The sequence below is a fragment of the Rhinoraja longicauda genome, chromosome 31 (assembly GCF_053455715.1).
Source record: "Rhinoraja longicauda isolate Sanriku21f chromosome 31, sRhiLon1.1, whole genome shotgun sequence".
In the NCBI taxonomy this organism is placed as follows: Eukaryota; Metazoa; Chordata; class Chondrichthyes; order Rajiformes; family Arhynchobatidae; genus Rhinoraja; species Rhinoraja longicauda.
Window position 1 is genome coordinate 11,170,318 of NC_135983.1, and position 27,077 is coordinate 11,197,394.

At 51.0% G+C, this 27,077-nt stretch overlaps 1 protein-coding gene across 1 annotated transcript in view; it reads left to right on the forward strand.

The window, feature by feature from the left end:
- Window positions 1-24,940, forward strand: part of LOC144608281 (multiple epidermal growth factor-like domains protein 9) — a 170,483-nt gene extending 145,543 nt beyond the window's left edge. The window contains exons 5-6 of the mRNA XM_078425897.1: window positions 11,581-11,844; window positions 19,304-24,940. Of these exons, the coding sequence (XP_078282023.1) occupies window positions 11,581-11,844; window positions 19,304-19,743 (704 nt within the window). The 3' untranslated portion in view covers window positions 19,744-24,940. The remainder of the gene's footprint in view (window positions 1-11,580; window positions 11,845-19,303) is intronic.
- Window positions 24,941-27,077: the final 2,137 nt, after the last annotated feature.

A 27,077-nucleotide genomic window follows, 5' to 3' on the forward strand; every position in this document is an offset into this window, starting at 1 on the left:
TGCACCACCATGCCAATAGACAATAGGTGCAGGAGGAGGCCATTTGGCCCTTCGAGACAGCACCGCCATTTAACGTGATCATGGCTGATCATTCTCAATCAGTACCCCGTTCCTGCCTTCTCCCCATACCCCCTGACTCCGCTGTCATTAAGAGCTCTATCTAACTCTCTCTTGAATGCATTCAGAGAATTGGCCTCCACTGCCTTCTGAGGCAGCCTTGGTGTTTTACCGGAGTGAACAGTTTCAGCCCCTGCAAATCTGTGGAGAAGCCCTGGTCCTTTGTGACTCGTGGAGCAAATAACCTCGTCAGCGAGCGGCGGCTTCTCGCTCAGCTCCTAATGTTCACTTGGCACGGACCTCACAAGGCAACTACTCTTTGTCCTCGCTGCCACTCAGTGCGGCAGATAAACATCTTTATTAAGCTTCAGACCTCCCGACTGAGCCGATTAAACAGCAGCCTCCTTGAACCCAGTGTCTCGGCTGCAGCTGCTGTGCTGGATCTCTGCCGATTAGCTCAACTATCCATCAATGTGTGGGGAGGAACTGCAGATGCGGCTTTAAACCGAAGGTAGACATAGAAAATGCTGGAGTAACTCAGCGGGACAGGCAGCATCTCCGGAGAGAAGGAATGGGTTTGAAGAAGGGTCTCGACCCGAAACGTCTCCCACTCCTTCTCTCCAGAGATGCTGCCTGTCCCGCTGAGCTCAACTATCAACCGTCCCCAGCTCTGCAGAGGCACGGATCTGAAATCACTTTCTTTAGTTTAGTTTAGAGCGCGGAAACAGGCCCTTCGGCCCACCGAGTCCGCACCGACCAGCGATCCCCGCACATTAACACCCCCCTACACACACTAGGGACAATTTTGTGCATTTATACCAAGCCAATTAACCTACAAACCTGTACGTCTTTGGAGTGTGGGAGGAAACCGAAGTTCTCGGAGTAAACCAACAGAGGTCACGGGGAGAGCGTGCAAACCCCGCACAGACAGCACCCGTACTCAGGATCAAACCCAGGTCTCAGGCGCTGTAAGGCAGCAACTCTACCGCTGTGCCACCATGCTTCATATCCAGAACAGAACAACTCCAAACTGTGGACTTATTAGACTGTGGAGATTAAACATCAACATTCCCCTACAAATAGAACACAAAGTGCTGGAGTAACTTGGCAGGTCAGGCAGCATCTCTGGAGGACCTGGATAGGCGACTCTTATTTTTCTCTCCACAGATGCTGCCTGACCCGCTGAGGATTTCCAGTTCTTTCTGTTTATGTCTCAGAATTCCAACAAAGGCAACATTTGCTTGAATATAGTCCGTAGAATGGTCTCGACCGAAAAGGTCTCCCATTTCTTCTACCCAGAGATGCTGCCTGTCCCGCTGAGTTACTCCAGCAATTTTTGTGTCTATCTTCGGTGTAAACCAGCATCTGCAGTTCCTTCCTGCACATTTGCTTTTAATTTGATGTTGCTAGTTCTGTGCCATGAGATAGAAGCACAAGTGGGTTTATACCAGTCCAAACATCAAGACACACACAGCTAATGTAGTGAATGTGTGCCGGCATTGATATTTCCCATTGATTTTCAACAGGGATGAATCAGTGAGGTTGAAACTGGATGTACTGGGTTAGAGACTTGGTTAAAATTGCCAGACTTCAGGGTAGCAGGAGGAGACAGCAATGGCTATTATGGGTTTGCTTATTTAAACAATGGAAAAGTCATAGTGTAATTGGTTCAGAGACTATTTAACTGATAATTACATCTCATGGTAGGCATTTGTGAAATGTTAACATTAACCTTAGCTGTAAAGAAAATAGTTTTTTATACTATTAATGCTTCATTGTTCCGACCTTCCTTGCGTCACAGAGCATTTGCAACTTCGCAGCGTGCAAACTATGTGGTCCTGATGTTAAAATCCACTTTTTGTTTTAGTTTCGAGATACAGCCCACCTAGTCAGCGCCGACTGACAATCACCCCGTACGTACACCAGTTCTATCCCACACACTAGTGTTAATTTACAGAAGCCAATATAACTTACAAACCTGCACGTCTTTGGATTGTGGGAGGAATCCGGAGCACCTGGAGAAAACCCACGCGGTCACATGGAGAACATACAAACTCCGCACAGACAGTACCCGTAGTCAGGATCGAACCTGGGTCTCTGGCGCTGTAAGGCAGCAACTCTACCGCTGTGCCACAGTGCCGCCCCTTTTGTTCATCACTCCCTCCTCCACTTCCCATTTTCCCCTCCCCCCCCCCCTCCCCGCTCTCTCTTCACTCCTATCTCTTTCCTCCTCTGTCACAATGATCCTTGACTTCACCAGATTCCCTGTGGGATTTTTGCAAACACTTTACTGTGCTACAAACGAAGCACCAACGAATACTGTCCAATAACTATCAATAACTGGCCAATCCTGTCTAATAGTCATCAAAACTCCCTAATACTGTCCAATAGCTGACAATGACAAGCCATTATCGCCCACTGACTGTCTGTAATGCAACTATGCTGTCCAATGACTGTCAATATCTACCAATACTATTTAATAACTGTCAATAACCGGACAATATTGTCACTTAACAAGCCAGGAGCCATGATCTTTTGGCTGAGAAGCTGGGATTATCTGGAGACTCGATCTGTGCAGAGACCATGGGCATCTCGTCAGCTGTGACCACTTCACAGCTGAAGAAGGCTCTCGAACCGAAACGTCGCCTATTCCTAATCTCCAGAGATGCTGTCTGACCCGCTGAGTTACCCCAGCTTTTTGTGTCTATCTTCGACCACTTCACAGTTTCCTGGTCTCTCTTTCCACGTCCATCTTGCTAACAAAGGGACTCGCATTCATGCTGTCTTATTGCATCCCCGGTTTATTTCTTGGAAAGTTCCAACCACTTCAGCAGTATTGAAATGGCTGGCCAAGAAATCCCGCTGTTTATTCCAAGGCTGTGCCATGGAAAATAGCCTCTACCAAAGTGAAAGGTGAATATTTTCATTCCCGGAGCATTTGCCTGGAGCTGGCTGCCTGATAAATGTGGATTCAGCTTCAGAAGTGCATCAGGAAAGTCTTTCCCATGAGAAACACCTCTCGGAACATTCTGGTGAAAACATTCCGGGCGGCACGTTGGCGCGGCGGTAAAGTTGCTGCCTTACAGCGAATGCAGCGCCGGAGTCCCGGGTTCGATCCCCACTACGGGTGCTGTCTGTACGGAGTTTGTACGTTCTCCCCGTGACCTGCGTGGGTTTTCTCCGAGATCTTCGGTTTCCTCCCACACTCCAAAGACGTACAGGTATGTTGATAAATTGGCTTGGTAAATGTAAAAGGTTGTCCCTAGTGGGTATAGGAGAGTGTTAATGTGCGGGGATCGCTGGTCGGTGCGGACTCGGTGGGCCGAAAGGGCCTGTTTCCGCGCTGTATCTCCAAACTAAACTAAACTAAACTCCCTTCTTGTCCTGGGACCGATTGTAAATGGGTCCTCTTGGTGTTCACTGGAAAAATAGACACATAGTGGACTCTTCAGAGTGAGCAGTCTCAGCAGTCTGAAGAAGGGTCTCATCCTGAAACGTCACCCATTCCTTCTATCCAGAGATGCTGCCTGTCCCACTGAGTTACTTCAGCATTTAATGGCTGGAGGACAAATGGCTTCCGACTAGCCAGGCTGCTTGGTTCTGCTTGAGTGGAGCGTGGGGCTGCTTGTTTGAGTGCCTGCAGTCCCATCGAGTCACTGGGCTGAACAAAACACAGTCAAATCAATAGAGCTTTCAGGATAACACCGCTCACCCAAAGACTGCTCAACGTCTAGATATAACGACCCAGATGTAGATCGAATGTTAAACAGCTTCAGTGTTACAGTGACTATGACTCTAACAGGGTACTCAGCAAAATAAGACTCGGGATAACAGTGCAATGATACTCCCTGCTGAGTGGCTAATGGCAGTGTGTAATTATCTCTGGTTGCTCAATTCATTCTTTGATTAAATTCTTTTGACATCTTTGCCCCTCCCCCCACATGCATCGGATTTGGGAGAAGAGATGAGATAATCCCATTGACACATGCAAGCCTGCGGGATTTTAGCTGCTACACAATTGGCAGATTGCTGCCTATGTGACTATCCCTCACCAAAGGGATTTCCTAGAAAGAGATGCATTCGAATCGATAATAGCAGGTCAAAGAGCTTCTTCTGAACCAATTTCTTTTCTCTCCAAAAATTATTTTGTGCAGCGCACAAAATGGTGTAACCTGTGGCGATAGTCTCCTCAACATGTTGATGTTTTGGGACAAAGGCAAAGTGCTGGAGGAACTCAGTGGGTCGGATGACATTTGCGGAGGGAACGGACAGACGACCTCTCTGGTTGGGACCCTTCATCGGAATCCAAACGAAGATCTGCAGGTGCTGGTTAATACACAAAAGGGCACAAAGTGCTGGAGTAACTCAACGGGTCAGGCAGCATCTCTGGCGAAGATGGATTGGCGCCTTTTCGGGTTGAGATCCTTCCTTCTGAGCAAGGGTGTCGACTCTAAGTGGCACTTTTCCATGTACTCCGGAGATGAGCAAGATGCAGCCTGAATTGCTGAGTTACTCCAGCACTTTGTGTCTTTTTTTTCAGGCAAGTGATAGGTGGATATAGGTGGGCGGGGTGGGGGGTGGCGTTTGGAAAATCGGTAAGCGTTTTTTGAGATTTGCTGTGTAGACATAGTCAGCCACGTTAAGGCAATATCCTTCTTACATGGTGTCGTGAGTGAAGATGTAGGAATACAGACTCCAGGTGGTCAGGCAGACTTGTGGGCCATTGATCCACTGACTGGATTCCAACGCAACAGTTCACTTAAATTAAAGCAATGAAGTAAATCTGGAATTGGGGAAAAGCACCGTCTCGGTAACGATGACCGTGAAACAACTGGATTGTGAAGAAAGGTATGTAGGTTAATTGGCTGGGTAAATGTAAAAATTGTCCCTAGTGGGTGTAGGATAGTGTTAATGTGCGGGGATCGCTGGGCGGCACGGACTTGGTGGGCCGAAAAGGCCTGTTTCCGGCTGTATATATATGATGATGATATGATATGATATGATAAAGAAACCCACCTGGTTTACGACAGTCCCTCAGAGCAGGAAGGCCAGGAGAGAGACAATGGGGGCCACGTCTGGGCGGCACGGTGGCGCAGCGGTAGAGTTGCTGCCTCATAGCGCCAGAGACCCGGGTTCGATCCTGACTACGGGTGCGGTCCGTACGAAGTTTGTTTGTTTTCTCGTTCTAACAGTGTGGGGTTCTCTGGTTTCCTCCCACACTCCAAAGACATACAGGTTTATTGGTTAATTGGCGTCTGTAAATTGTTCCTGGTGTGTAGGATAGTGCTAGAGTGCGGGGTGATTGCTGGTCGGCATGGATTTGGTGGGCTGAAGGGCCTGTTTCAGCGCAGTGTCTCTAAAGTCTAAATTGCTGAATGATGGTAATTATACCTGGTACTTGGCCAGGCATCAGTTGATCTGACTGTTCTGCCAGAGTTCCTGAATTTCCATTCAAGCAGAGTGCTTTACTTGTGTTAATCCTGGAGTCTGCTCCAGACAGACTGGGCAAGGCTGCAAGCTCGGAGATTATTTTCCAATTTTAAAACATACCTTTAGTTAAAGACTAAAGGGTGGCACGGGCAGCGGTAAAGTTGCTGCCTGACAGCGCTTACAGCGCCGGAGACCCGGGTTCGATCCTGACTACGGGCACTGTCTGTACAGAATTTGTACATTTTCCCCACGACCGCGTGGGTTTTCTCCGAGATCTTCGGTTTCCTCCCACACTCCAAAGACGTACAGGTTTGTAGTTTAATTAGCTTGGAATAAGTATAAACTGTCCCTGGTGTGTGTAGGATAGTGTTAATGTATAGGGATCGCTGGTAAGTGTGGACTCAGTGGGCCGAAGGGCCTGTTTCCGCGCTGTATCTCTAAAACAAAACAAAAAACTATCACCTTTAAAATAAATTACTTTAAAATAACATTCCCTTTGGCAGAACTGTTCAAGAGCTGTGTGGTAGATTATGTGGTGCCAGTCCGGTAACATTCAGGACTGGTGTAGTCCTCAATACTGTGTGTAATGAACTGCTAACCTAATCTACTAACGCTGCCTTTAGCTGAGATCTGTCACGTTGCAGGAGAGAGGGAGGAAGGGAGGGAGGGAGGGAGGGAGGGAGGGAGGGAGGGGAGGGAGGGGAGGGAGGGGAGGGAGGGAGGGAGGGGGGGGGGGGGGAAGGGGGAGAGAGAGAGAAAGAAAGAAGGGGAGAGGGTGCTGCACCAATGCAGGAGAGATTTGGGCCCAACAGGTCCACTTGGTCTAGTTAACCTTAAAGATCTGGTGATTCATCTTGAACTTAGTGAACATGGTTAGTAAATTTGCAGGTGACACCACAAATGGTGGTGCAGTGAACATTGAAGAGGATATCTATGTGCACAAAAGGAATCAGGATCATGCAGGGAAGTGGGCCAAGGAATGGCAGATGGAATTTAAACGAGACCTGAGGGGCAATTTCCTCACACCGAGGGTTGATGAGTGAATGGAACAAGCTGCCAGAGAAAGCTGTCAAGGCGAACAAACACACTGGCGGTGTTTGAAAGACTTTAGGACAGGTACATGGATAGGAAAGGTTTAGAGGGATATGGGCCAAGTGCAAGGGAAAAGTATATAGCTGACCCATAAAACTTGGTCAGCATGGAGTGGTTGGGCCGAAGGGACTGTATGACTCTGAGTCAATAATCTGGCATCGTGCATTGCCACTTTGAGAAAAACAGCAATGAACTGTGATATTGTTCTTCCCACGCCCAAAACACAAGGGACGGTATTTGCCGTTATTTAGTAACCACGCAAAAAACAAGATTAACTGTGTTCAGTGAACACAGCTCTCAGTTTTAAACTCAAGTCAAAAGCTTTGGAGAGCAATCCTTTGAAAGTTGCACTTTGACAGTTTAATGTCAGTGCACTTGCCAAGAAAAGTAATTCATGTGTAAAATTGATAAATAGCAGTAGATATCAGGATAAAATATATACTGTTGCCGACGCTTGAAAAAAAACTTTGATATATTTGAGGTGAATTGTTTTAGAGCAGTGCTTTTTTTGTAAACAAAAAGGCATTGGTTTGCATATCTTCCTTGCTGTTGGTATCAATGGCAGATTGTTGTCCGACAAGATGTTTAAAAGCCCGACTGCCTAACTTAATTAATACATTTTATAAATATATATTTGAACTACAATAATCTCTGGAGGTAGAATGGCACAGCAGTAGAGTTGCTGCCTCATAGCACCAGAGACATAGAAACATAGAAACATAGAAAATAGGTGCAGGAGTAGGCCATTCGGCCCTTCGAGCCTGCACCGCCATTCAATATGATCATGGCTGATCATCCAACTCAGTATCCTGTACCAGCCTTCTCTCCATACCCCCTGATCCCTTTAGCCACAAGGGCCACATCTAACTCCCTCTTAAATATAGCCAATGAACTGGCCTCAACTACCCTCTGTGGCAGAGAATTCCACAGATTCACCACTCTGTGTGAAAAAAAACTTCCTCATCTCGGTCCTAAAAGACTTCCCCCTTATCCTTAAACTGTGACCCCTTGCAGAGACCCAGGTTCGATCCTGACTACAGGTGCTGTCTGTCCAGAGTTTGTATGTTCTCCCTGTGACCGCGTAGGTTTTCTCCGGGTGCTCCGGTTTCCTCCCACACTTCAAAGATCTACAGGTTTGTAGGTTAATTGTCCTTGGTAAATTGTCCCAAGAGTGTGGGATAGAACCAGTGTATGGGTCTGGTCGGCGTGGAGGCAGTGGGCCGAATTGCCTGTTTCCACGCTACATCGCCAAAACTTAATAAGGAGAGACTGTAGATTGACACAAAATGCTGGAGTAACTCAGCAGGTCAGGCAGCATCTCTGGAGAAAATGAGTAGATAACGTTTCGGGTTGGAACCCTTCTTCAGACTGAAAGTGAAGGTGGGGGGGAGGAAGGGGGGGGGGGTGGAATAAACTGGCTGTGAGAAAAGACCAGAAGGAGAGAGAGACTGTGTGAGATACAGGAGAAGAGGCGTGAAAGGTGACCAGAAGGTTAGGACAAAGTGTTTTTGAAGAATTGGATCCGAAATTGGAACCAAAAGGCAGTGAGTGGTGAGGTGCAGGACGCATTGCAGAGTCAGTTTAGTTTTAGAGATACAACGCGGAAACAGTCCCTTCACCCCACAGAGTCCGTGCCGACCAGTGATCCCTGCACACTAACATTATTCTACACACACGAGGGACAAAATTACTATTTTTACCTAGCCAGTTAACCCTACGTCATTGGAGTGTGGGAGGAAACCGGAGCTCCCGGGGAAAACCCACGCAGGTCACGGGGAGAACGAGCAAAGTCTGTTCAGGCAGCACCCGTGGTCAGGATCGAACCCAGGACCCTTGACGCTGTATGGCAGCAACTCTTCCACTGCGCCACTGTGCCGCCCTATGGAGTTGTGGAGCCATTTTCAATGGTAGTGTTAACCTAGAGTTGGAGAGGGATCGAGGGGGAAGTAATCCACATGGCTGGTGGGGGAGCGGGCTGACGGTGGACTGTAGGATTGCATTTACAGAAAGCCAGTACACACACAGAGGGCCGAATGGCCTCCTTCCCTGCTGTAACTATTCTGTGGGCTGAATTCTGAGATTACTGTTCTCCTTCTGTGGCCAACCTTGCAGTGATTAGTACTGGCGAACTGACTACCAGCAGCCCAGCGTTGTAACACGGCAGATGGATCTCATCTCTCCCAGACGCCTGGTGCCACAGTGCGTTTCACACTGAATCTGAGACACAGCCACGCCTGCCGTGCTGGCAAGAGTGCCACAGGAAAATCAACTCACTAAGGTTGCCAACTGTCCCGTATTAACCGGGACATCCCGTTTATTGGGCTAAATTGGTTTGTCCCTTATGGGACCACCCTTGTCCCGTATTAGGCCCAGGGGCCACTGTAGGCCCGGACACTGTAGGCCATGGGGCCGCTGTAGGCCTGAACAGTGTAGGCCCAGAGGCCCGGGCGCCACCTAACGGAGGTTGCATAGCAACCCGCCTCCCGGCCCATGTGGCCGCCATGGGGTGGAGCGGGAGCACGTGGCCGCTGGCTGGGTGAGGGCACGTGGGGCGCGGGACGATGACATCACCTTTTGTCCCCTATTTGGGAATGAGAAAGTTGGCAACCCTACAACCCACACATCCCCTTCAAAAACACAACTCCATGAGAAGGGGGAGGATTGGCCACAATGTGAAACAACAAGCAAACACTGGCACCCTTGTTTTTCCTTCCAAGGACTTTATTCAGTAATTGCAATTTACAGTGTACCAGAAGTTACAAAGGTTTTCAACAGTCACATTACATTAGGCAATCATTCTAATACAATAGTGGCATCTTTATCTACAATACACTCGACATTGGACTGGGCTGGGCTGTCAAGTGCTGTGCCTGGAATCTGTGTGTGTGTGTGTGTGTGTGTGTGTGTGTGGAGTGGGGGGGTCTAGGGTGGGGTGGAGTGGACTGGGCTGGGGTAGTCAAGTGCTGTGCCTGGAATCTGTGTGTGTGTGTGTGTGTGTGGAGTGGGGAGTGGGGGGGTCTAGGGTGGGGTGGAGTGGACTGGGCTGGGGTAGTCAAGTGCTGTGCCTGGAATCTGTGTGTGTGTGTGTGTGTGTGTGTGTGTGTGTGTGTGGAGTGGGGAGTGGGGGGGTCTAGGGTGGGGTGGAGTGGCCTGGGCTGGGGTAGTCAAGTGCTGTGCCTGGAATCTGTGTGTGTGTGTGTGTGTGTGTGTGTGTGTGTGGAGTGGGGGGGTCTAGGGTGGGGTGGAGTGGACTGGGCTGGGGTAGTCAAGTGCTGTGCCTGGAATCTGTGTGTGTGTGTGTGTGTGTGTGTGGAGTGGGGGGGTCTAGGGTGGGGTGGAGTGGCCTGGGCTGGGGTAGTCAAGTGCTGTGCCTGGAATCTGTGTGTGTGTGTGTGTGTGTGTGTGTGTGTGTGTGTGTGTGGAGTGGGGAGTGGGGGGGTCTAGGGTGGGGTGGAGTGGCCTGGGCTGGGGTAGTCAAGTGCTGTGCCTGGAATCTGTGTGTGTGTGTGTGTGTGTGTGTGTGTGTGTGTGGAGTGGGGAGTGGGGGGGTCTAGGGTGGGGTGGAGTGGCCTGGGCTGGGGTAGTCAAGTGCTGTGCCTGGAATCTGTGTGTGTGTGTGTGTGTGTGTGTGTGTGTGGAGTGGGGGGGTCTAGGGTGGGGTGGAGTGGACTGGGCTGGGGTAGTCAAGTGCTGTGCCTGGAATCTGTGTGTGTGTGTGTGTGTGTGTGTGTGTGTGTGTGTGGAGTGGGGGGGTCTAGGGTGGGGTGGAGTGGACTGGGCTGGGGTAGTCAAGTGCTGTGCCTGGAATCTGTGTGTGTGGAGTGGGGGGGGGTCTGTGTACCTGGGGAACGGTGAATGATCCCAGCTCCCTCTCCTCTACGCTCCACAGAGCAGGGTGAGGCAGTGTGTGAGGGGTGGACGGGGCAGCCTTGTGGAGTTGTGCTGGGCCTGAGTGTGGCGGTGTGTGACGGGTGCCTGCCGGGCTACTTTGGGGCGCACTGAGATGCGTGTGTGGACTGCTGGCGCCATTGTGGGCGTTGGAGACACTGTGGGGGTCTGTGTCCCTGGGTAACAGTGCTGACCCCGTCTCTCTGCTCTCTCCACAGTGCTGGGCGAGGCGGTGTGTGACAGATGTGGTGGGCAGGGTGGGGGGGGTCTGTGTCTCTGGATAGCAGTGAATAACCCCGTCTCTCTGCTCTCTCCACAGTGCTGGGTGAGGCAGTGTGGTGGGCAGGGTGTACGGCCGGTGTCTCTGGGTAACAGTGCTGATCCCGTCTCTCTGCTCTCTCCACAGTGCTGGGCGAGGCCGTGTGTGACAGATGTGGTGGGCAGGGTGGGGGGGGGGGTCTGTGTCCCTGGGTAACGGTGCTGACCCCTTCTCTCTGCTCTCTCCACAGTGCTGGGCGAGGCGATGTGTGATGGGTGCGATGGGCAGGGTGGGGGGGAGGGTCTATGTCTCTGGGTAACGGTGCTGACCCAGTCTTTCTGTCCCCTCTCTCACAGTGCTGGGGAGGCGGTGTGGTGGGCAGGGTGGGGGGGGTCTGTGTCTCTGGGTAACAGTGAATAACCCCGACTTTCTCCTCTCTCCACAGTGCTGGGCGAGGCGGTGTGTGACGGGTGTGGTGGGCAGTGTGGGGGGGGTCTATGTCTCTGGGTAACAGTGCTGACCCCGTCTCTCTCCTCCACAGTGCAGGGCGAGGCCGTGTGTGACAAAGGTGGTGGGCAGGGTGGGGGTGGGTCTTTGTCTCTGGGTAACGGTGAATAACCCCTTCTCTCTGCTCTCTCCACAGTGCTGGGCGAGGCGGTGTGTGACGGAGGTGGTGGGCAGGGTGGGGGGGGTCTGTGTCCCTGGGTAGCAATGCTGACCCCGTCTCTCTCTGCTCTCTCCACAGTGCTGGGCAAGGCAGTGTGTGACGGGTGCGTGTGGTGGGCAGGATGGGGTGGGGGGGTCTGTGTCTCTGGGTAACAGTGAATAACCCCTTCTCTCTGCTCTCTCCACAGTGCTGGGCGAGGCGGTGTGTGACAGGTGCCTGCCGGGCTACTTTGGGGCGCACTGCGATGAGTGTGCGGACGGCTACCACAACGCGGACAGCATCTGCGTGCGCTGCCACTGCAGCGGCAACAGTGAGCCGCAGAGCCGGCTGCCCGTCTGTGACTCGGAGTCTGGCCGCTGCCTCAGCTGCAGCGCCAACACCACCGGCTTCCACTGCGACCAGTGCGCAGAGGGTTACCGCGGCGACGCTGCGGCCCACACCTGCCGCCTGGGTAAGGATCCACACGCCGCGGCTGCTGATCGGCACGTCTGCCCGCGAGAGCGTTCGCAGCACGGCTACGGGGAGAAGGCAGGAGAATGGGGTTAGGAGGGAGAGATAGATCAGCCATGATCGAATATGTCGGAAGGACGCTGGTTTAAACCGTAGGCACAAAAAGGCCCGTCTGAGGAAGGGTCTCGCCCCGAAACCTCACCCATTCCTTCTCTCCAGAGATGCTGCCTGGCCCGCTGAGTTACTCCAGCATTTTGTGTCTAGCCATGATTGAATGTCGGAGTAGACTTGATGGACCGAATGGACTCATTCTGCTCCTATCACTAATGATCTTGTGCACGCCCTGAACACGTGGCAATAAACTAAAGTAAAGTAAACCCTCACACTCTGTCCACAAACGTCCTGTCCCCGTGAGACACTTTCTAATTCCAGTCCAGTGTGCCTGAGATGTTTAGTTTAGAGATGCAGCGTGGAAACAGGCCCTTCGGCCCAACTTGCCCACGCCGGCCAACAGGTCCCAGCTACACTAGTCCCATCTGCCACATTTGGCCCGTATCTCTCCAAACCTGTCCTATCCATGTACCTGTCTAAATGTTTCTTAAACGTTGGGATAGTCCCAGCCTCAATGACCTCCTCTGGCAGCTTGTTCCATACACCCACCACCCTCTGTGTGAAAAGGTCACCCCTCAGATTCCCCATCACCTTAAACCTATGCCCTCTGGTCCTCGAATCACCTACTCTGAGCAAGAGACGCTGTGCATCGAAACTGCCCACTGGCAGTGGCCTCTGACCCAGCCCACACCGCGCTGGCAGTGCCCTCTGACCCTGGCAGTGCCCACACCGCATTGGCAGTGCCCTCCGTTCCCCCACAGTCCACTGGCGTAACCTATAACCCTGCCCTCGCGGTCCCAGCACCCACACCAACCCCTCTCCACCTGCCCTGGGGGAAACCAGGAGCAGGAGGTACGTTAAAGGCCCATTGTCCCAACGGGTCCGCGCCGACCAGCGATCCCCGTACAAAGCACTACCCCACATGCTACGAACAATTTACTGTTGTCTTTTTACTGACGCCAATTAACTGGCAAAGCTGCACGTCTTTGTGGTGTGGGAGGAAACTGGAGCACCTGGAGAAAACCCAGGGAGTCACAGTACAAACTCTGCACAGACAGATTGGACCCCAAGGCTCTGGCGCTGCAAGGCAGCCGTTCCACTGCTGCGCCACCGTGCTGCCCACGAGGTATTGAGCAGAAGCGGTGAGGAACTGGTCTTCACTGCAGCCCATGGCGCACCTTTGTTTGCCAGTAAACACTGGGCGGAGGCAGCATGCTGTGTGAACACAGCTGACATTTGCTCAGGGCCATCGGGGAATGCTAGAGAGATGCTGCAGCAAGCGGGTCTTCATGTCAGCGACAGTCCTGCCATTGTCTGGCACTTTGCGCCCAGCGGAATAATCTGAGCGGGGTTACTTGTGGAGATCACTGTTACAGCAGTGAGCACAGCGCGGCCCTTGTTATGATGACTGCCAGGGTCAGCTCACCCAGTGATCACCGCCCGTGTTATAGAGTTCAATCCCTGCGACCCACCGGCCACTACTTGTCAGATTGCACTAGTCCCCAGCCCACCCTGATGTATTCGAGAGAGCGTTAGCTACAGCTCTTAGGGCTAACTGAATCGAGGGCTATGGGTAGAAAGCCGGATTTTGGATGATCAGCCATGATCATATTGAAAGGCGGTGCTGGCTTGAAGGGCCGAATGGCCTACTCCTGCACCTGTTTTCTATGTTTCTAACCCCTCCCCACCTTTTAGTTTAGTTTTTAGTTTTAGAGATACAGCGCGGAAACAGGCCCTTCGGCCCACCGAGCCCGCGCCGACCAGCGATCCCCGCACACTAACACTATCCTACACACTCCAGGGACAATTTTACGTTTATACCAAGCCAATTAACCTACAAACCTGTTCGTCTTTGGAGTGTTTTGGAGGAAACCGAAGATCTCGGAGAAAACCCACGCAGGTCACGGGAAGAACGTACAAACTCCGTACAGACAGCACCCATAGTCAGGATCAAACCCGGGTGTCTGGCGCTGTTAGGCACAACTCTACCATTGAGCCACTGTGCCGCCTGGCTCTACTAAAATCGTTCTACAAAATCTCACCTTGGTCAAAACCATTACAAAATCTAAGCTACTTCAAAACTACTGCATTGTGCCAAGGCTCAGAAGGATGGCTCCAGGAGGCTGTGCTGACTCCCAGAGGTGTCCCCTTCCCTCACCTGCTCCACCGACTGCTTCAGTGTTTACCCAACTGGCCTGTGAATGTTCCCTGTGAGACTGTCTCCAACCTTTCAGCACCACTCACTATCTACAACAAGCACAAAGAACTCTCAACTCTTCCCTGCCCTTCTTGACATCTCAGACTCCATCTCAGGAGACCAATATCCAGTGCTAAACGACAAGAGTCCCACTACTGGCACGGTGGTCGAGCTGCTGCCTTACAGCGCCAGAGACCCACATTTGATCCTGAGTATATGTACAGAGTTTCTACATTCTCCTTGTGACCGCATAGGTGTTCTCTCGATAGAGAAATACTTTTGGGTATCATAGACTGAAACAGTGTGTAAACAGGCCCTTCAGCCCAACTTGCCCACACCGGCCAACATGTCCCAGTTGTACTAGTCCTATCTGCCCGCGTTTGGTCCATATACGTCCAAACCTGTCCTATCCATGTACCTGTCTAACTGTTTCTTAAACGTTGGGATAGTCCCAGTCTCAACTACCTCCTCTAGCAGCTTGTTCCATATACCCGCCACCCTTTGTGTGAAAAAGTTACCCCTCAGACTCCTATTAAATCTATTCCCCTTCTCCTTAATCCGATGTCCTCAGGTCCTTGATTCACCTGCAAGAGACTCTGTGCATCTACCCGATCTATTTCTCGCATGATTTTATACACCTCTATAAGATCACCCCTCATCCTCCTGCGCTCCAAGGAATAGAGACCCAGCCTACTCAACCTCTCCCTATAGCTCACTCTCTGGCAACATCCTTATAAATCATCTCTGTACCCTTTCGAAGGTATTTATTCACAAAATGCTGGAGTAACTCAGCAGGTCAGGCAGCATCTCGGGAGAGAAGGAATGGATGACGTTTCCGTACCCTTTCCAGCTTGACCACATATTTTCTATAACACTGTGCCCAGAACTGAACACAATACTCTAAATGCGGCCTCACCAATGTTTTTTTCCACTGCAGCACGACCTCCCAACTTCGATGCTGTAAGTTCAATGTAAGAGGGAGGTGGTTTACTGGAGAACTGAAGGGTAAATTTTTTACACACAGAGTAGTCGGTTTCAGAACGAGAGTGGGTGGTGGAGGCAGGAAGAGTAACATTTAATGGGAATCTGGACAAGGATTTGAATGAGCAGGGTACTGAAGGGTGTGGTATTAATGCAGGCAAATGGGATTAGTATAAATAGGCATGATGGTCGGCATTGATGCCATGGTCCCAAGGGTCTGTTTCTATGATTCTTTTACTTTAGAAAAGCGCAGGGAACGTAGGAATATGGAGGCAGAGGAGATTAGTTTAACATCGCATCATATTCGGAATGGACATAGTGGGATGAAGGGCCTGTTCCTGTACTGTTCTATGTTGACTTTACCCTCTGTCACGGTGGCGCAGCGGTAGAGTTGCTGCCTTACAGCGAATGCAGCGCCGGAGACTCAGGTTCGATCCTGACTACGGGCGCCGTCTGTACAGAGTTTGTACGTTCTCTCCGCGACCCGCGTGGGTTTTCTCCGAGATCTTCGGTTTCCTCCCACACTCCAAAGACGTACAGGTTTGTAGGTTAATTGACTGGGTAAATGTAAAAAAAAATATTTTTAAAAATTGTCCTTAGTGTGTGTAGGATAGTGTTAATGTGCGGGGATCGCTGGGCGGCGCGGACTCGGTGGGCCGAAGGGCCTGTTTCCGCCCTGTATCTCTAAATCTAAAAAAAAATCTGTTACTACGTGGTGAATAGAGGAGGTCGGGAATCAGAACTCAGTCACAGCACTTCAATTTGCTTTATGGACATTCTCACCATGATAAAGTACGACACTCTTACTGGTGCAGGCTGTTCTGACGGGAGTTGACAGAGTGGCTAAATGACCACTTTACAGTCGGGCGGGCAGAGTGCAGGTCACCAACAAGGAGACAGCTATCACATCGTTGTGGAGAACAAAGTTTCTGCAAAGGTATCTGGGGTTCGGTGTGACTGCCGCACAGACTGAGGCAAAATGATTCACGATTAGTTTAGAAATACAGCTCAGAAACGGGTCCTTCGGCCCATGCCAACTCGCGATCCCCGCACACTAGCACTGTTCTATGCACACTAGGGACAATTTACAATTTTGCCAAGCCAATTAGCCGACAAACCTGTACGTCTTTGGAGTGTGGGAGGAAACCGGAGCACCCGGAGAAAACCCACGCGATCATCGGGAGAGCGTACAAACTCTGTAGAGAATGCACCCATCGTCAGGATCGAACCTGGGTCTGTAGCGCTGTAAGGCAGCAACTCTCCCGCTGTGCCACCGTGCCGTGATGTATTACCACTTAACACGTTGTATTTAATCCAATTACCGTCAAATAGTCTTTGAATGGGAGCTGACTATAAAGAATAATAGACTCATTTAGAGGACATTGGCCGATTTCAATTGGATGGCGGATTTGATTTATGCTTTGAAAAGCCGTGTAAAGTCATGGCTCATCACAAATTCACTCCCGATATCGCAAAATCAACACGGCCCCATCTGTCCATTGTGTTTCTGTTTAAAATGACAGCACAGAGTATTTTTAATAATTGCACTAAATTGCTAAATGATCGTCACTATAATGATGTGCTATTCATGGGACTGTATTCATTATTTCTCTTCTGACCTTGGTGAAGTGGGATGATTTGGAACGAGGCCTGGTTTAACTGGCCCTGCAGGTTTTATTACACAATGAGCAGCTCGTGTAGGAGCCTGCGGGTCCCAGCGCTTTTGCAGCAAGAGTCACACAGTGAGTCGGCCAGATATTGCTTGCAGGTTCCTTAGGTAATTCACATTGAACTCGTGTTAGTGCTCACCTGCTTCAGCGGTAGAGTTGTTCTGCTTCAGGTGCAGCGGCAGAGTTGCTGCCTTACATCGCCAGAGACCCGGGTTCCATCCTGCCTACAGGTGCTGTCTGTGTGGAGTTTTTCTCAGGGAGCTCCGGTTTCCTCCCACACTCCAAAGATGTACGGGTTTGTAGGCTAATTGGAAACAAGCCCTCTTGCCCCACTCAGTCCGCGCCGGCCAGCAATCCCTGTTACACTAGCACATTCTACACATTAGGGACAATTTCCATTTTTACCGAAGTGAATTAAGTCAAGTCAAGTCAAGTCAATTTTATTTGTATAGCACATTTAAAAACAACCCACGTTGACCAAAGTGCTGTACATCTGATTAGGTTCCAATGGGGAAAAAAAATGAAACATACAGTGGCACGCAAACAGTTCACAGCGCCTCCTCAATGAGCCTCAAACGCTAGGGAGTAGAAATAGGTTTTGAGCCTGGACTTAAAGGAGTCGATGGAGGGGGCAGTTCTGATGGGGAGAGGGATGCTGTTCCACAGTCTAGGAGCTGCAACCGCAAAAGCGCGGTCACCCCTGAGCTTAAGCCTAGACCGCGGGATAGTGAGTAGCCCCAAGTCGGCCGACCTGAGGGACCTGGAGTTAGAGAGGGGGGCTAGAAGATTTTTGATGTAGGGGGGGGAGTGTCCATTTAGGGCTTTATACGTGAATAGGAGGAGCTTGAAGTTGATTCTGTACCGTACAGGGAGCCAGTGGAGAGAGGCCAGAATCGGCGTGATGTGGTCCCTTTTACGGGTACCCGTCAGGAGTCTCGCTGCGGTGTTTTGGACCAGTTGCAGGCGGGACAGGGATGATTGGCTGATCCCAGTGTATAGGGAGTTGCAGTAGTCTAGGCGGGAGGAAATGAAAGCGTGAATGATTTTTTCTGTGTCGTCGAATTGGAGGAAAGGTTTGATTTTAGCTATGGTTCGAAGTTGGAAGAAGCTGGCTTTTACCACAGCGTTGACTTGCTTATCAAATTTTAATGCAGTCAAATATCATGCCGAGGTTTTTGAGATGCGGTTTGACTAGGCAGGATAGACTTCCAAGACTGCCTGTTATCAATTTGATGGAGTCGGGGGGGCCGAATAGGATGACCTCAGACTTGCTCTCATTTAATTGGAGGAAGTTCTGTGCCATCCAACATTTTATGTCCTCAAGTGTGAGAGGCTGTTTAAATTTGACTGGTTGTTGGGTTTCAGGGGGAGGTAAAGCTGAGTGTCATCGGCATAGCAGTGGAAAGAAATGCCGTGCCTTTGAATGATTTGGCCAAGGGGGAGCAAATTAACCCACAAACCTGCACGCCTTTGGACTGTGGGAGGAAACCGGAGCGCGCGGAGAAAACCCAGGCGGTTACGGGAAAGTGTACAAACCCCGTACGGACAGCACCTGTAGTCAGGATTAAACCCGGGTCTGTGATGATATCGTATTGTTTCACACACATCCTGCATTGAAATGTTCATCCATTGTTCATAATGGATAAGCAATGTTGCCAACGGCCAGTGATCTCTGAGATAACAGGCCGTGTGGTTGATGTGATAGTGGTGAGGACTGACACAAGTGCCTGGGCGCCTCAGGGCCAGCGCTGCATAAGGATACAGGTAGGCATTTTAGACAATAGACAATAGGTGCAGGAATAGGCCATTCGGCCCGTCGAGCCAGCACCGCCATTCAATGTGATCATGGCTGATCATTCTCAATCAGTACCCCGTTCCTGCCTTCTCCCCATACCCCCTGACTCCGCTATCCTTAAGAGCTCTATCTAGCTCTCTCTTGAATGCATTCAGAGAATTGGCCTCCACTGCCTTCTGAGGCAGAGAATTCCACAGATTCACAACTCTCTGACTGAAAAAGTTTTTCCTCATCTTCGTTCTAAATAGCCGACCCCTTATTCTTAAACTGTGGCCCCTGGTTCTGGACTTCCCCCAACATTGGGAACATGTTTCCTGCCTCTAACGTGTCCAACCCCTTAATAATCATACGTTTCGATAAGATCCCCTCTCATCCTTCTAAATTCCAGTATATATAAGCCAGTGTATACATTTTAGACAATAGGTGCAGGAGAAGGCCATTCAGCCCTTCGAGCCAGCACCGCCATTCAATGTGATCATGGCTGATCATTCTCAATCAGTACCCCCTGACTCCGCTATCCTTAAGAGCTCTATCCAGCTCTCTCTTGAATGCATTCAGAGAATTGGCCTCCACTACCTTTTATCGTTGTCAGTTTTATTTCACTCATGGCTGACGTATCTCTCCCTCCTAACCCCGTGCTCCTGCCTGACCCCTGTCACCCTGTGCTCCTGCAGTGTTCATTAACCCCTTTGTTCTTCCGCGACAGAGATAACAACAGTGCTTCCCACGAGCTCCACGGAGACGGGAGGCGCCACCAGCCCGCCGGTCACCGCGGTGACGAACAGCAGCGAGCCGACGGCGCCGAGCACGGCCCAGAGCCGGGAGAGCACAGCGGCCCCGGCGGCCCCGGAGATCTCCTGGACCCGCTTCAACATCGTGGTGCTGGTGGTGATCATTGCCGTGGTGGTCCTGCTCATGGGCTTCGTGGCGGGCGTCTACATTTACCGGGAGTACCGCAACCGAAAGCTCAACGCCCCCTTCTGGACCATCGAGCTGAAGGAGGACAACATCAGCTTCAGCAGCTACCACGACAGCCTCCCCAACGCCGACGTGTCGGGGCTGCTGGAGGACGACGGCAACGAGGTTGTGGTCCCCAACGGGCAGCTGACTCTCTCCGCCCCCATCACCTCCTCCTACAAGATATAGATAGAGCCAAGGTAGGGCCAGCCACTGCAAGTGTGCAGGATCGGAGGACGGACGGACTGACTGCACGCCGCTGGTATCTTGGACCAGCCGCGCTCTGTGGCGCGAGGGCGGTGCAGAGATGGAGTGAGGCTTCACTCATCCCCCCCCTCTCACACCCCCCCCCCCCCGCTCCCAAACAGACAGAAGCCCGCAGCATGTGAATGGGGTCCTGCTTACTCCATTCACCGGTGTAAAAACACCCCCAAAAAAATGAGTCTCTATTTTTGTACAAAGCTAAGATGCAATGATGTCCATGTTCAGCCCGTCTCCCAGAGTGGAGATGAGAGACGATGAATTAACGGACACTCCAAGAGCAACAAGCAGGTCTCGGGCTTTGCAATGCAACTGGAAAGACTTCAAATCCATGTACGCTTCGGTGTAAATAATTTTATTTAAAGAAAACTATGACTGGGATGTACATTGAGGGCAAAGATTTCACAAGATGAGAAGCTCTTGTATTTTTGTTGTTGTTGTAAACTACAGACAGTTTCTAATGATTGCTGAGGGGGGAAATGGCAATAATGGTGTTGACGGCCGATGTGCTTCCAGTGTTGAACGCATTGGGACCGCGCTTGGTGCAGGATGAGGGAGAATCATGCAGTCCAGCCTCCTGCTCCACCCACAGTGATGTAGGAAGGAACAGCAGATGCTGAGTTTGCACCGAAGATAGACCCAAGTTGCTGGAGTAACTCAGCGGGTCAGGCAGCATCTCTGGAGACAATGGATGGGCGACGTTTCAGGGTCGGGACCCTTCTTCAGTGTGTGTCTCTGGGCGAGGAGGAACTATCCCAAAGCTGATGCTGAATGAATGGGTGCTTCCAACAGGTCACACCTGGTGAGGCCAGCTATCCAACTGGCTATCCAATTACAGTAGATTCCTTAGCAAGAGTTCAGATCCAGGAATGCCGATTATAAACAGAAGCCTTAAAAACTCCCGCTAACACGAGAGTTATAAGCACAGATAGGGCCACAAAATACTTTGGTGCAATTGAATATCACTGCAACCAAAGCCACAAGCTAGACTCCTGAATAGTTTCTTTGATTTAACATATGACAAAGACATCTCTCGAGCTGCTGCACACTGTTCAAAAGCTTACGTCGTTATGAAGAAAGGTTGGCATTGAGTCCCATTCCTTATCACTAGCCACTGCGCCAGTCGGAAATCGGAGTTGAACACGTGTAGGAAAGGACTGCAGATGCTGGTTCAAATCGAAGATAGACACAAAATGTTGGAGTAACTCAGCGGGACAGGCAGCATCTCTGGAGAGAAGGAACGGGTGAGGTTTCGGGGCGAGACCCTTCCTCAGACGAAGGTGGAGCACGATCTGGGTGGGATTATTCACGCTCCCGCCCGTTTACTATCAGTCTGCCAGCACAAAATGAAGGGAATGTTCTCCTGACCCAGCGGCGGGAGGAAGAGGTGATGGAATGGAGGTGCTCTGTCCTGAGGCTCTGCACAAGGAGGATGTGGGGCCATCGCTAGGCCAAGGCCCTGCCCCACTAAGGCTGCAGGCCCCTGTCTATCTGCACAGCTTCACGGGGACCCGCAGCATTGAGGAGACCATCACGGCCGACAGAACGCTTAACGATTCCCATTTCCCGACTTTCGTTTGGTGTTCCCTTGGGATCCCGGACCTCTGGTTTGTTTGCTTCCTCCCCTCTGCCGAGGCCCGGAGATCTGGCCACCTCTCACTGCCGATGTTGGAGCCCACGTTTCCGATCATTGTCCGTCGGATGCCGTGCATGCGTGAAGAGCGCTGGGTCACATCAGTGGTGCGCACTGACCACTCACTGTGCTAACGATGTACTCGCTGGGCTTCTCAATGGCCAGCGCTGGCATTGTCTGGTGGTTTCTGCTCATGCTTTTTAACGATGCTTTCTCCCCAGTGCTGGTTTAGATCCGGTGGATTTGGCCATGTCCACTTGTAATCCTTTCACTGCAGATATGTCTGGCACATTGGCCCCAGCTGGTAGAGCCCCTGCCTCACAGCACCAGAGCCCCTGGGTTTAATCCTGACCTTTGGTTCTATCCGGGTCATGTTTTGCACATTCCCCGGCGTCCTACCACAACCCAACGATTTGTCGGCTAATTGACCTCAATAAGTTGCTCCTAATGTGCAGGGAGTAGATGTGAAAGTGGGATATCTTAGAACACGTGCAGTGGGCGATCGGTGGCTGGCGTGGACTCGGTGGGTCGAAGGGCCTGTTTCCATGATGTATCTTTCATTCAGTTCATGTCTCCGTTGAGGTTTCAGAACCCCCAGGGTCATCACCAGGTGGTTTCCCATCCCACACGACCTTGCCTTGGAAGGTAGAATCCCCACAGCTTCCTCACAGTGTGGGCTGGGCTTTCCCACCGCTCGCTCCACCACCGGCCCTCAGGGGCGTTAGGCTCTCGGGGGTAAATCGCCCCACACAGCCGTGTCCCTCAGCTCCCCTCCCCGCACGGTGCCTCCACACGCGCACCTCTTCTGATCTCCCCACCCCACCCAGGCCTCACCCATCTCCACCTCAAGCACAGCCCCACGTGAGACTGGTCTCCCTGCGACCTTGTCACCTTCAGGTATCTCCCCAGTTCCCTTCACCTCTACTCCCAACAACCTCGCAAGCACAGACACTCACCCAAATAAACCGCCTCGTTCTCCCCTCACTCCAGGTACCAATCCTACGGACACTGGGAACGGTCTCTTGTTCAGAAGTTCTCGGAGCAGAATTAGGCCATTCGACCCATCGAGTCTATTCCGCCATTCAATCATGACTGATCTATCTTTTCCTCTCAACCCAATTCTCTTGCCTTCTCCCCGTAGCCCGTGACACCCGTACTAATCAAGAATTCGTCAATCGTTGCCTTAAAAATATCCATTGACTTGGCCTCCACAGCCCTCTGTGGCAATGAATTCCACACATTCACCACCCTCTGACTAAAGAAATTCCTCCTGATCTACTTTCTAAAGGTACGTCCTTTTATTCTGAGGCTATGGCCTCTGGACCTAGACTCTCCCACTGGTGGAAGCATCCTCTCCACATCCACTCTATCTGGGCCTTTCACTATTTTCCCTAATTAAAACTCTCCCTGACTTTAAAAAAACCCTCATTAAATCCCTCCACCCTTCTCTCCTGTGACAGGAAGAAAACCAATCTCACCACAGGATGAGGCAGCACACATTTAGTATTTCAGACACACCAAGCAGGCAAATCCCCGGTCTACAGGCCCTGCCTGAGGCCCTGCCTGAGGCCCTGCCTGAGGCCCTGCCTGAGGCCTTGTCTGCCCCCCCCCCCCCCCCCCCCCCATCCCAGTGAAATGGACCAACCTTCAATCTTCTCCCAGGGATCTCTGCTTTGGCTGGGCAATGGTGCCGAAGTCTACGGAGGTGAAGAACATGAAGGACATTCACTCTTCTCAGATCTCTGGCTTCCTTGCTCCCTTCCTTTGATCCGCCCCACCATCTCGAGAGACCCCTCCCTCTCGGTCACACTGCCCAGCGACACACTGACCTCTGTCCCCCCCTCAAAGAGGAAGGACCAGCCTGCATTTCTATAGCACCTTTCACATCTCCTTCAGGGCAGCCCAACGCCCCTTAAAAAAAAACAAAAGTGTGGTCAGTGTTCGAAAAGAAGATAGATGCAAAGTGCTGGAGTAACTCAGCGGGTCAGGCAGCAGCTCTGCAGAAAAGGAGTAGGTGACGTTTCGGGTCGGAACCCTTATTCAGACTCCATTCTTCAGATTCAGAATCTGAGGAAGGGTCCCGACACAAAACGTCACCTATCAATTTTCTCCAGAGATGCTGCCTGACCCGCTGAGTTACTCCAGCTTTCTGGGTCTATCTTCGGTGTAAACTGGCGTCTGCAGTTCTTTCCTGCACATTTAGAAAATAATCGATCACAATAATACTTTATTAGCCAAGTATGTTTTGCATCATACGAGGACCTTCATTTGACGTACAGTCATAACAATAAAAAGCACCAGGACATACTAAATACATTTTAACATGAACATCCACCACAGTGACTCCTCCACATTCCTCACTGTGATGGAAGGTGAGAAAAAAGTCCAATCTCTCCCTTCTTTGTCCTCCAGCAGTCGGGGGCCTCTAACCTTCCGTTGACGGGACGATCTTACTCCCATAGCCGGCGGCGAGCCCTCCTCGTCGGGGTGATCAAGCTCCCGCATCGGGGGGGATATCAGCTCCCCCACGCCGGGCGATCAGACCGCGATGCTCAAGTCCCCAGGCCGCGGTTGGAGCGTCGATCCCAGGCAAGGGATCTCCGCAGGCTCCGATGGCAGGTCCGCGCCCCGCGGGAGCTCAAAGTCAGTCCCGGGCAAGGCCTCCGGCTCCACGATGTTAGGCCGCAGAGCGACCGGAGATACGATCCGGAAAACAATCGCATCTCCGGCAAGGTAACAGATTGAAAAAAGGTTTCCCCGACCCCCCCCCCACATAAAACAAACCAGAGAACAATAACACATACTTTCTAAACACACCAAAAATAACAACAAAAGTTCAAATACGACACAGACTGTAGGCGAGGCAGCCATCGTGTGGCGCCCCCTGGTGACGTGGAAGTTGGAGAGGGAACATTTATATGGAAATTCATCTTGCCCAAATCCCAAGTAGATCGTGGGAGGACTGTTGCCGTTCCCACTGAAGCAGCTTCAACCAGTGGAGCGACGTTGACTCCGTCCACTCCCTCTCTTTGTGCTCCCCCCCCCCCCCCCCATCGTCTGCAGTTGAATGATATCCTGCTGGTCCTCACAGTGACCGTGGGAGAGGAGGCCCTGTGGGTAATGTGTAGCGTTTACACGTGGCTATTCTGTGCACCCCATCTTCCATCCTTACCTTTTGCCCCCCAGAGTCAGAATCCCAAATGCGCCCCACCTTGTCCCCTGGTCCACGGCCGGTTCTCAGATGCAGGAGGGGACATCTACACTTGCAGATCCAACCTCCACAGCACGAGAAGGGACAACACACACACACAGGGTGGTTTCAACCAAATGCTCAGGATGCTCTGTCTCCAAGAGGGTTGGTTGGTACCCAATGGGTGAAGAAACCAGACGATAGCAGACAAAATGTGTAGGAAGGAACTGCAGCTGCGGTTTAAACCAAAGATAGGCACAAAAAGCTGGAGTAACTCAGCGGGACAGGCAGCATCTCCGGAGAGAAGGAATGGCTGACGTTTCGGGTCGAGACCCTTCTTCAGACTGAAGGAAGGTCTCGACCCGAAACGTCGCCCATTCCTTCTCTCCAGAGATGCTGCCTGTCCCGCTGAGTTACTCCAGCATTTCGCGTCTATCTTCAGAGGGCAGCGGATGCAAGACAACGTGGGCCGTTCCATGGCCAATTTGTGGCTCAGATGTGCTTGGGTTGGGGGCTGGTCACATCTCACTTGCTCACCCTGGGTTGGGGCTGAGGTTTCCCCGTCTGTAGACGGACCTGGTCTTTCCAGCTGCCGCATCGGGAGGCGAATAACCGGGCAGCGCGAACGCCCTTCGTGTCCTTCACCTCCATGGATATCGATCGGCACCATTGCCCAGCCGAAGCTTCAGCCACCATGTTAGTTAACTACGGGATGTGTCACAAAATGGCCACACAAAATGGCCACACAAAAGAAAAACATCGACTTCTCAATTAGGGAGGGAAGTTGCAAAAGATGCACTAAAGAACAGGGTATTGGATATAAAATACACAGATCCTCAATGCACAAGAAACTTTGCAATAACTTTCTTCAGTATTCCAAAGCCTGCGAACACGCACACACACACACACCTAGGAGATGTTTGATCACGTTCAAATGCCTTAGTTTCAATATTTTGCAGACTGTTAACATTTACAATGACAGATTTGGACACCCACAAGCTTGGCGGTATCAATTCATTTGTGTGTAAGCGATACAGCCACTGTCGTTGGTTCAGCAAAAGATTCCCATATTTCCAGTTGAAGAAGATACAACAGTTCCAGCACTTGGTTTTAATGGACAATAGTCTGTGGAAACTGGTTGTTCCCGATAAGGCAACTTTATTTTAAAAAAAAGTCACAAAGGAAAATTGTAAATACTTGTATTTAGAAAAGAGTGTGAGTTTAAAGATGTTTATGAATGAGTACATACTTCTCTCCCTAAATGTTAAGTGTTTGTATTTATGTATAAAATGTCTAGATGCTGCAAAATGTTGCTGAGTTTGCAACACTAACTTAACAGGTTGCTGCGTTTCGGTGAAGTGCTGAGAGCGAAGAGAGGGGTAAACGCTGCTTCCAGTGCCACGCTGGCAATCGGGAAGGGCCAGTGTGAACAATGTAACTAGAGGTGTGGAAAATCCAGGCCTTTCACACCCATTCCGGTAGAGTCGCAACGAGTCGATGCCAGTGGTGGACAAGGAACGCTGCAGCTGACAGTGTGCATGCGTGTGGCCACTCTTAGCCCAGTGGTGTGGGAGCGTCACAGTCATCCAAGCAGTGGCCCTGGGTGTGAGTTCACAGCAATGTGGTGCAGAGTGTGGTGGGGGGGTGGTTATAATGACATCTCAAGCAAGCCTGCTGCCTAATCGTTCAGACTGTCACCTGCAAAAACAGTTTTGACAAAGCTGGTCAATAATAAACACACATACACCACCCTCTGACATCATGACATTCCTGATTCAACGCATACTTCAAACCCAGTGGGTTGAAATACCTAATTACTCACGCTGCATTCCAGAATTCAATAGTTTTTGAGGCGTTGTTAATTCATAAACCCATAACAATCCCATTTGAAATTCTCATCAAAATGGTATTCGCACAGAGGCCGCAGCTGACAAGTCTCAATTAGTGTTTGCAGTTTAATTGGCCTCTGTAAATGTCCCCTAATGTGCAGGGAGAGGATGAGAATGTGGGATAACATGGAACTGGCTCGAACGGGTCAGCCTGGACTCGGTGGGCCGAAGGGCCTGTTTCCATGCTATATCTCTAAACTAAACCAAACTATTATCAGCCGGGATGATGGGCTGGAAACAGTGTGTGTGCCAGTGGTTCCATTCTCAGGCACCAAGGGCACATTTCCACTCTGTCGTGCCGCAAAGGTTTGTTATATAAATATTGGCATGAAATATAAATATTGGCATTAAATTGGTGTTGAGACGATTGACGCCAGATACTGGGCTTGATCATTGCTCCACACCTCGGCCACATTGCTGGGCAATTTCACGACTTGATTGGCAGGCGTGAGGAGCATCAGACAGCAGAGATGGATGTGCAATGTCAGGCATTGCCACGGCACTGTGATGGCAACCACCACTAAAACGGGCTGGTGGGCACAGACAGAGT